We start from the raw sequence: 10,626 nt of genomic DNA, 5'->3' as shown, positions 1-10,626 counted from the left end.
AGTTTAATATAAGAATTTTTTATTAATAAAATTAACAGTATTAGGATCAAATAATTAAAAAATATTTTATAAAACTAAAAAACCAAAATAAAATTTTATATAAAATTAAAAGATTAAATATGCATTTTAACTCATTTTTTAACTGTTATTTTATTTTATTTTCAATTAGAATTAGGATTGACAAAGTAAACATCATGTTAAAAATATAATATTTAATTAAAAATTTGTTTTTTTAGAAAAAATCATTGGCTAGGACAAAGTTGTCATTTGAAAACAAACATGACAGATCTGCTAAGCGACAACCAAAGAGGTCGGCAAGTGTCGGCCGGGGAAGCGGAGAGAAAAAAGCGGCGAAAATTCTAACTTTCTCCTTTTATTTTTTTTAAATACAAATTATTCTTTCCCTCCTTAAATTAACAAAGATCAGAGAAAGCCAATGGCACTTGAATTCATCCTTCAGTAAAAACTCGAAAACCGAAAAAACAAAGCATCTTTCATTATTCATTCATTCTCGTCATTTGTTTAAAAAACCTTTTAAATTTAATTATTATATTTTTCTTAATTTTTTTCCCCCTTCTTCCAATTTACTTCCCATCTTGGGAATGATGATAAATGAACAATAACCAAATTCACCGTCTCCCTCCCATTTCTCTTCTCCTCCTTCTCTCTTCTGTCTGCTCGAGGGAGCTCTGGGAAATTCGCTCTCCGATTCGAAATGAGCACGCTAACCTGATTTCGACTGCTTTGCGATAGTCTTAGATCTTTCAAATCCTAATTCTGCGGTTTTAGAAACTGTCATTTTTATGAAGCCTCCTTGGCTGATTGCATATTTTGCTGGTACGTCTTTGCTTCTAAACCCTAGTCCTGTCTCCGACACTGTTGTTCTGCTCCTCTAGTTCTCTTCATATGGTTTTCCTTTGTTCAGTGGTTCATTCCTCACCTCTTTCCGTTCATCATTTCATTGTCATGTTTGGGTTTTTCCCGTCCTTGTTCCTGAATCAGATTACGTAGTTAGCTGATGTTTTTGTGGTGTTTGCTGACAAGTGCTCTCTCTGTGTTATTGAGTGAAGGTCTTAGTTTGGAATTTATTGTAAGTGCTGAAGATGTATTCTGTTCGAATCATTTATTTTTTTCCCTTTTAGAGTTGCTGACTTCATCGCTCTTTCTCATAGTTCATTCGATCAATATCTTGCTTTCCGTGTAGTAATGAACTGTCCGAATTGATTTGTTGAACTTTTCTTTTGTTATGAAAGTCTCTTGTGTGTTGCCATTTCTGGACTAATATTTTTATCCTTTTTTTAGTTAGATTGTCGTGTAATAAAATGTTCACCTCATGGACCTTATTCCCCCCTTTTATTACGTATACAATTTGGAAATACTTTTCTTTCTTGCCGTTTTACCTTACTTGTTGTCTATTAGGTTGGAGAAAAATGTTAACAGGAGATTCTTAATTTCTTAGTCTTAATTAATGATTAGGGGCTTGAAAAATCTTATGCCCTGCTGAATTGACTATACCCAGATTTTCTTACATGGTATAATTTTTCTGCTCAGTAATACTAGATGTATATGATCGCACCCATAACCCTCAATTTCCCCCCTTAGCTGACTTCTTTCTTTCCCATTTTTTATGCCAGTTAATACAGTTGAGATCATTTAAGCCCTAAGTATCAACACTGAAAGTGAATGATGGATGTTGCAGAGGTTGAAGAAAATATGTTTGCAGCAAGTGATGCCAAGGTACATGTTACCTGTTGCTTTTTGAAATTCTGATGCTTTAATTGTAGTAAGCTGGAGAATGGTGATCACTTTAAGACTATTCCAGCCTTGGACCCAACATACGAGAACTCAAATCTCTGTAGAAACATTTTCTTTCTCTCCTTCATCCAATAAGCTAGGCAGTGAGATAGGCTTCCTAATCATTACGTATCTGGAATATTTTATTATATATTTGTGTATAGTTATGACTACTATTTTTTTAGATTCTTTAGTAATTGCTTTGCATGGTTGGCCTAACCAAAAAAAGAAATTTCGTATTCTTCTTGCTTTTTCCTGCTCATCGTTTCCCTTTTTTTGGGCAAGTTTGTTTGCACATTCTCTATAATATTAATCAATCAATTAATTCATAATTATCTGGTTACTTATGCAGTTACATGGAGAATTGTGCAAGTCTCTTTCGGCAACATATTGCAAATTATTGTCAATATTTCCAACTTTGGAAGAAGCTAGGCCCAGGAGCAAATCTGGGATCCAGGCACTATGTTCATTGCATGTGGCATTAGAGAAGGCCAAGAATGTTCTTCAACATTGCTCGGAGTGTAGCAAGCTTTATTTGGTATGATTTATTTCTTTAGCGGTTTTATTGGTTCATTGTGTCTTGCAGTGAAGTGAACTTAAATTTCCCTTAGCCCATGTAATGGGTTATTTGCTATTGGTTGATGGGGTTATTCAGTCTGAAATACATTTTGTAGATTATTTACTTGTAGATTTACATGAATTGCAGGCTATAACTGGGGATTCTGTTCTTCTAAAATTTGAGAAAGCTAAATGTGCTCTTGAAAATAGTCTTAAACGGGTGGAAGATATCGTTCCACAATCTATTGGATGTCAGGTAATACTTGCATTTCATGCATGAAACTCTTTTGTTTTTGTGGTTTATGATCCTGCTGTTGTATTTCCGTGGAGATTCTTACAAGGCTTCATGATTGCTGTTTTAAAACATATGACTGAGTGGAGGCTATTGTTGCTCCTTGGATTGATTCTTTTAAATTAATGAGTTCCGTCTGAGTTTTAAAGATGTGGGACTGGCCTGTGAAAATTGATAGCGTGTTGTTGGCAATATACAGTATTTGGTATTCATTGAACTCATTGTAGGGATATCCACATGCATAGATGTTGCCTTTTCTTTGGTACTGTAAATATTGAGCATGGATTGATATTAAGATCTTTTCCATGAATGGCGTCTGTGCAGATTCAAGAGATTGTGAGTGAACTTGAAAGCATGGAATTGGCACTTGACCCAATGGAGAAGCAAGTTGGTGATAATTTAATTGCTTTGCTCCAGCAGGGGAGAAAGTTTAACGACTCTACTGATAATAGTGAGCTTGAATGTTTTCACCAAGCTGCTATTAGATTAGGAATCACATCTTCTAGAGCAGCTCTTACTGAAAGAAGAGCTCTCAAGAAGCATATTGAAAGAGCTCGGGCTGAGGATGACAAGCGGAAGGAATCAATTGTTGCATATCTTCTACACCTCATGAGGAAATACTCTAAGTTATTTAGAAGCGAGTTTTCAGACGATAATGATTCTCAGGGTTCCACTCCTTGTTCTCCCACTGTTATGGGCTCTATGGAGGATAGTGTTGCTTGTAGTCATTACCAGGCTTTTGACCGACAGCTCTCAAAACTTAGTTCTTTTAATTTTAAGCCACATAATAGAAAATCATGGCAAATGGCCCTTACACCAGAGGAGTTAAGGTGTCCAATATCCCTGCAACTTATGTATGATCCTGTCATAATTGCTTCTGGGCAAACTTATGAGAGGGTTTGCATAGAGAAATGGTTCTGTGATGGGCACAACACCTGCCCGAAGACTCAACAGAAACTTGCACATCTATCATTGACTCCAAATTACTGTGCCAAGGGTCTGGTTGCTAGTTGGTGTGAACAAAATGGAGTGCCCATTCCTGATGGCCCTCCCGAATCTCTTGACTTTAACTACTGGAGATTAGCATTATCTGAGTCTGAATCAACCAATTCGAGGTCTGTTAACAGTGTCAACTCTTGCAAATTGAAGGGTGTCAAAGTGGTTCCTTTAGAAGAGACTGGGGTCTCGCATGAGACTGGAGAAAATGGATCTGAAAGTGTGTCTGCACAAGAGGAAGATACTGAGCAGTATCTTAGTTTTCTGAAAGTCTTGACTGATGGGAACAGCTGGAAAGGGAAATGCAAAGTGGTCGAAAGGTTAAGGCTTTTGCTGAGGGATGATGAAGAAGCCAGGATTTTTATGGGGGCGAATGGGTTTGTTGAAGCACTACTGCAGTTTCTGCAATCAGCAGTGTCCGAAGGGAATGTGACAGCTCAAGAAAGTGGAGCAATGGCTCTTTTTAACCTTGCTGTGAATAACAACAGGTGCGTATTACCTTTTGAATTTTAACAGTTTTGAATTATCAAGTAGAACTGCTTTTCATGTGATACCAAAATGAACCGACTAATAGATATATGATATTTTCATTATCATATTGATCTGCTCATGTTTTGTCTGATCACTATTTTTTCATGGGCTCTCTTTATGCAAGTTTTGAGATCATGGTAAACTTATGAACGATTTTTTTCAAGTGCATTATCATATATGTGCTCATTTTGTTGATTGGCCTCCTGCATCTGATCATTTGATGGGAGTGCTGCTTTTCTCGATATTGAAGATGAACAGCAGCACATGTGTGGCTTGTCTAGTGTAGTAGTTTTAGAATGGAGTGATGTCCCTTTCTACCTTGACAAATAAGTAGGAAAGAAGTAGAGAAATGACATGCATAGAGCAAATTGATGTTGAAAATTGATCAATCCTTTTCAATGCTGACAATGATATGCTTGTAACGTATAAATATGGTTTGGGTTTTACTTTAGTTATTTTTCAGCATTTTTTGTTTAGTCTTTTCCGCATATTTAGTTAGAACAAGAATGGTTAGATCCATTTAATTATTGTTTTTTTATTATAGATGTAGCAAATAAGTGGTCATTGAATATTTCTGAGTTTAGAAAGGTTTGGCAGATCAACAATATATACTTAATCTTGTTTCTCTCAAACAGAAATAAGGAGATTATGTTAGCAGGAGGAGTATTATCGTTGCTAGAGGAAATGATCGCTAATTCCAACTCTTATGGCTCTGCAACGGCCCTCTATCTGAATCTCTCTTGCCTTGAAGAAGCCAAGCCTACGATTGGCACGAGTCAGGCTGTCCAGTTCCTCATCCAGCTCCTCTGTCAACCTGACATTGAAGTCCAGTGCAAGCAAGATTCCCTTCATGCGCTGTATAATCTATCCACTGTTCCCTCCAACATTCCAAACCTCATTTCATCTGGCATCATTAGTGGCCTTCAATCCCTCGTTGCAGGCCAGGGTGATTGGATGGGGACAGAAAAATGCATAGCTATTTTGATCAATTTGGCTTCTTCTCAGTTGGGAAGGGAGGAAATGATATCATTTCCAGGACTCATAGGCGCGTTGGCTTCCATATTAGATACTGGGGAGCTCGTAGAGCAAGAGCAAGCTCTATCTTGTCTATTAATTTTATGTAACGGGAATGAAACATGTAGCCAGATGGTCCTGCAAGAAGGCGTAATACCTGCATTGGTGTCATTATCAGTGAATGGTACCTCAAGAGGAAGAGAGAGAGCTCAGAAACTCTTGATGCTGTTCAGAGAGCAACGACAGCGAGACATTTCCCCTCCCAAGACTGACCAGTTCCCGCCTGAACCTGAAACTAGTGATATAGAGATGCCGCCTCCCGAAACAAAACCGCAATGTAAGTCAATGTCTAGAAAAAAAATGGGGAGGGCGCTTAGCTTTTTATGGAAAACCAAGAGCTATTCTGTTTACCAGTGTTAGGTTCCATGTGTTGTAAATTTCTGCCTGTATCTTTACTTTTCTTCCCTATCCTTGTCCCACGCCATGAGTGCTTATTTCTCTCCTCTTCTTTCTTTTTGTTTTGGGGTCATCCAAGCGAAGAAGAGATGTACAGTCCTGTGTAATTTATGGATTTTGTTTTCTTCTGTCGCTTTGCTCATTGTAATATTAATCTCTTAAGAGTGATAGATTCCAAAAATTGAGGTGGTTTGTGAATGTGTGTCGTAACGTCAGGAGTTGTCAAGTGTGATTGATAGATAGCATTTAGTAAGGTGGGCGGTCAGGTTTGGACGGAGGCGGCCAAAGCGTGAGCGTGTCATTTTCTTCCCGCAAATTAATTCCGACGAGTTGGCGTCATCTTCGGTCCATGTTACTCGGCTTGGTTTGCGCGTCCTGCCCTCTTGATTGATATTTGTCTCCGTTATTGCGTCAATTTTTTCTAAACTTCAAAATTGGAAGTATCCGAGCCTATATTTATGAAGACTAGTAAGTTGTGGCTCCAGTTATTTAAAATTTATTTAAAATTTTCCCTATTCTCAAAGTTGTTTCAATTTTGAACCGACTGATAATTTGCTTCTACAATTTGATTCTCAAAAACTTTCCCTTAAAGAGATAACATCAATCATTAAAAACTAATGGAGATAACCCCCCCCCTTTTAATGCACTGGAGATGATACCTTGCACCGTTAGTTGAGGCTTGAAAGCAATTAAACGAAAATCACAAGCTCACCTGAAAAAGTCATGTAAGAATGAGTTTTGAATGCGTGGGAACAAGTCCATGTGAAGAAATTTTGAAGTCCATGTGAAGAGGTTTTGAATGAAGTCCATGGTAAAATTGCTTGTTTTAAAAACATATATTCCGTGTCACTTTTTTTGGCTTGAGCTACAAAATTATATGTTGAAGTTCTGTAATCAAATAATTCTAATTAAAAACTCATTGATTTGATAGAGGGAGATGATAACTGTTGCTAATTAAGCGCTTCCATAATTCTAATTAAAAACTCATTGAGTTGATAGAGGGAGATGATAACTGTTGCTAATTAAGCGCTTTCCTTCCATGCTATTTATTGGAATGGTATGTGAAAATATTGATATGGGTGCTGAAAAATTTTCAACCAAAAGATGTAAGTAAGATTGATATCAATGATAGATGAAAAAAAAAACAATAATTATTATATAAATTATAAGCAAGATTTTCATGAGATCTAAGGCATTTGCCTTAATGGCCTAAAACATTGGTGGCCGAACAAATAATGGCCTAAAACCACACGGCTCTAAATGGAAATCCAATCCTATGGTGAAGCCTATCAAGAACACTTTTGAACTGGAGGAGAGCCCAGGCCTAACAAGATCCTTAATGTACAAGACCCATATCTAGGTAATGAAAAAAAATTTATAAATAATTTTTAAAAATTATAATGAATTTAAAAATATTATTTTTCGGGACAGCAATTTGAATTATTGATTGCTATGAAGTAATCATTTAATTACTGTATAAACTAGGAGTTTAATTGCTTCCCCTTGTTATAAGTGATCATGACATGATGCTATCATTGGGTAATAATCAAACGTATTGTTTTGTACGTGTATATATTTCTGATGTATTTAAGTAACTCAAGGCGCCAGAGAAGAAAATTAATTAATCTATAAAAAGACAAAAAAGAAATTATTTTGTTAAAAAAAAAGAAAGTATTATCACAAATCATAATGGACTTGGAGTACTTGGTTCTAAGTAAACGTCTATTTTGTCTATTGTACGGCACAAAAATGCATCATAAGATAAAGCTATTCATTCAAAAGACCTGAACAAATAAAATTAAAGAACAGACTTGCACTAAAACATGAATTGTTAGTAGCAGTACCGTTAGTCTATGGATGGAACCTAGGAACCATAACGGTCAAAACTCGAAGGTATACTAAGGCTGCATTTCCTTGCTCGTGTCATCATCAATCATCACGAACAGAATCCAATTGTTGGCTCAAATAACATGTTTCATACTTCATAGAGTCCATCCAGACTCGAAAAATCCCAGAATTGAATCTTCTTCCTCGATTCTTCCACTCCTTCCCACTTCATCATTCACATGAACACTTGCATTCAAACCTTCATCCTCATCATTCATTAATGCTTCCTTGTATGAGCCTCTCTTCTGGACACCTGCATTTACATCTTCATCCTTATCTCCCACCAATGCTTCCTTGTATGAGCCTCTCTTCTGGACACCTGCACTTACATCTTCATCCTCATCTCCCACTAATGCTTCCTTGTATGAGCCTCTCTTCTGGGTTGAGGCAGCCATGGTGACCCTTTTGTTGGCAGCTTCAGAAGGCTTTGATGCTGACGTAGGAATAAACCTGATTTCCTTATTACTCTCATCGTTGTCAGTTCTCTCTAAGTCATTTGTAGGGCAAATCGTGTTCTTATCAATTGTTATCTCTTTGATCTTTGATTTATCCAGTACACAACGGATCAATATAGAAACCAAAAAATTCAACCACGAGATCAAATAGAGCAACACGCACTCCAGCCCCGGGAATTGGTGGATGATTTCAGGAAGTTTGGTCAGAGCATCATCGAATTTCTCTGGCAGGGACATTATCACAAGCACAAGATCGTCATTCTTGACGAACAAATGCGACGAAGGCGGAAACATTGTCTCGATTATCTTTTGAACTACAAGAAATTGATCATCCAGAAAGGAGAGTATCGCTAACCATTCACATTGAACAGCGTAGATGATAGGATTTGCAGGTTCTGCTAGATTTGCGATTCTTCTCCAGGTTGAACCTAAAGGTCCGTCAAATTCTAGAGTTTTTCTGTATGCAATGTCAGCCATTGCTAAGATCGAAACTCCCGAGGCATGTAACGGTCGATTTCCAGCATTCGATCTTCTGGCCGCGGCTTTCTGCTGAAAAATCAAAATTCAAATCAAAAGAAATGATCATCGTAGTATTCATATATCACCTGAACTGTTGTAGTGCCTAGAAAGATCGTGACATCTCTCAAGTCCAACATAAATTGTTTTCTAAATGATCTGCTCTTCATATATTACAAAACTTCCACTGAAATAGAAAACTTACTTGCCAAGAAACATTGGTGGATGACATTTGGAAGATTGAAGCGGAAGTCGCCAGCTAGGTATGAGAACGAAATGACGATCGAATATCTTTTGAACACCACTATGTTTCAGTGCTTCGGAGTCCAAAAAATTTCCATTGAAATACAGAACTCAATAGCCAAGAGAAATTGCTAGGAAACCAAAATTCTGCTGAAAATCTATTCCTTCCAAGAGTTCAAAGATTTCTGATTTCTGGGGGTAAAAGCTAAAGAAAGGTCTTTCTAAATTAAAGAATTGGATGGCCCTATGGTAGACATTGTTACGAGAATAGTTTATGGAAACCTTTTTCGCCCCTGTAATAGCATCGAATGGAGTGTAACGCCTTTCATTTCACCAGCATGATTCGTGCCCTCGTCGGAGGCGTTGTAGGATCGTTACCTAAAATATTTTAGGCGCCTGAGTTGTTAATTTGGTAATCTATCAAATTAGTTAAAATTAAAAGTAGTGCAGTTCTAACTACTTGGACCTTGGGATTATTTATGGCTTGTAAACGTTAGCATCTAGCGGCCTTCCTTTGATTGCTTAGAGATATCTTTTTATTAAGGACAATTTTATTTAAAATACGATTGAATATTAAATGTAGGTATATTTTATAGTGAAGTTTTGAACCTTAATTTGATACGTTGTTTTAGTGGCATTCTTCTAATTTTATGTGTAAAATGCATGAAATTTATTTTGGAAGAGGGGGAAAAGGCCAATGAGACATATGTGAGTAATTTATGTGCAAATTTACTAAACATTAATTTCTAAATATATAGATATATGATAAATATATGTCATTCTTCTAATTTTATAATTAATATGAATACTCCCCCCCCAAATTTCTCTATGTTTAGTGCTTATATAATTAAAGATTTTGAAACAAAAAAATACACATATTTTTTTATAAGTAATAGGTGACCACATTTAGTGCTTAATAATACCTTATACAATATTATCTTCAATAGGAGAATACTTGTAGCTAACAAAAAAAAAAAAGAGATTACATTTATTAATTATAGTTTGGCAATTAAATGGAAATGATTGTGCCCATAGCCTCGCCTTCTAGGTTGTTTTATTTAAAAAAAAAAAACTATGAGAGAACTATCCCTTTTTATGGTTATGGGATGCTAGATAGTTGCTATAAAATTACAAATTCTTAGTTATTTCTAAATTTATACATTCTTTCAAAGATTCAAATTACATTTTAGATAGACAATTTAGACATCTGAATAATAGTGGGATTCAACAGACTATCTTTAATGTGGGACTTCGTACTCTACATGTGAGAGCTGAAGGTTTGTGAGGTTGAGGGATTGTAAGAGTGAGTGTTCTTGGTGATTGGAAGTATGGAGGTGGTGAGATTGATGGTGATGGACCTAGATGAAGTTATTAGCAATATGATTGTATGGAAGGATGATGAATCTCGAAGGATTTTGATTAGTAAGGTACTAGTAGAGAAGGAAGGGAATAAGTCTACCTTTGAATCTATGGTGAGGAAGGTTTGGAATCTTCAAGATGGACTTGAGATTACAATGATTAAGGATAATTCTTTTCCGTTTAGGTTTGATGGAGAGAGCGAATATTATTGAATCTTATGTGGTTGACCTTGGTTGATCAATGAACAACTACTTAATATCAATGTTTTAAAAACCAGATCGAATGTTAAATTGAAAAAGTTAGCGATTCATGATTTTTAATGTTTAATTGGTTAGACCGGTGGTTGAACCAAAAAAATAATTAAATAAAAATATTAATAATAATATGAATTAATAAAAAAATTTAAAATGAATAAAAATTAAAAATTAAAAAAAATCTTTTTTAAATATTTGAAAATATGATATAATACTTATCATATCAATTTTATAATTTTATTTTTTTTAGTTTTATTATTTATTTTATCAT

General features: G+C 35.7%; 2 protein-coding genes across 3 annotated transcripts; one reads left to right on the top strand and one right to left on the bottom strand.

The window, feature by feature from the left end:
• Nucleotides 1-476: 476 nt before the first annotated feature.
• On the top strand, nt 477-6,109 carry LOC129293258 (U-box domain-containing protein 45-like). Its single transcript, XM_054931121.1, has 6 exons — nt 477-837; nt 1,635-1,737; nt 2,147-2,332; nt 2,501-2,608; nt 2,969-4,128; nt 4,807-6,109. The coding sequence occupies exons 2-6, from the start codon at nt 1,684-1,686 to the stop codon at nt 5,603-5,605; spliced, it is 2,307 nt and encodes a 768-aa protein (XP_054787096.1). The 5' UTR covers nt 477-837; nt 1,635-1,683; the 3' UTR covers nt 5,606-6,109.
• Nucleotides 6,110-7,350: 1,241 nt separating this feature from the next.
• On the bottom strand, nt 7,351-9,142 carry LOC129293957 (uncharacterized). Of its 2 annotated transcripts, none has more exons than XM_054932109.1 (2): nt 8,705-9,142; nt 7,351-8,532 (listed from the first exon to the last, which is right to left on the bottom strand). In XM_054932109.1, exons 1-2 carry the CDS (start codon nt 8,729-8,731, stop codon nt 7,624-7,626), a joined length of 936 nt encoding a protein of 311 aa, XP_054788084.1. In that variant the 5' UTR covers nt 8,732-9,142; the 3' UTR covers nt 7,351-7,623. The 2 variants fall into 2 exon arrangements, with proteins under 2 accessions (XP_054788084.1, XP_054788085.1); XM_054932110.1 differs by having other exon boundaries at nt 7,351-8,529.
• Nucleotides 9,143-10,626: the final 1,484 nt, after the last annotated feature.

This window comes from Prosopis cineraria, unplaced genomic scaffold, assembly GCF_029017545.1.
Source record: "Prosopis cineraria cultivar Desert tree isolate PC_DT_omini unplaced genomic scaffold, ASM2901754v1 PC14, whole genome shotgun sequence".
Taxonomy (NCBI): Eukaryota; Viridiplantae; Streptophyta; class Magnoliopsida; order Fabales; family Fabaceae; genus Prosopis; species Prosopis cineraria.
This window is presented reverse-complemented; position numbering and strand designations above follow the sequence as displayed.

Bases quoted from the DNA above. Each gene is read 5' to 3' on its own strand.
- LOC129293957 (XM_054932109.1), bottom strand. From the start codon at position 8,731: ATGTCATCCACCAATGTTTCTTGGCAA. The intron at 8,533-8,704 runs GTAAGTTTTCTA...TTGATTTTTCAG, and splicing joins CCACCAATGTTTCTTGGCAA to CAGAAAGCCGCGGCCAGAAG.
- LOC129293258 (XM_054931121.1), top strand. From the start codon at position 1,684: ATGATGGATGTTGCAGAGGTTGAAGAAAATATGTTTGCAGCAAGTGAT. The intron at 2,333-2,500 runs GTATGATTTATT...CATGAATTGCAG, and splicing joins AGTGTAGCAAGCTTTATTTG to GCTATAACTGGGGATTCTGT. The intron at 2,609-2,968 runs GTAATACTTGCA...GCGTCTGTGCAG, and splicing joins CACAATCTATTGGATGTCAG to ATTCAAGAGATTGTGAGTGA.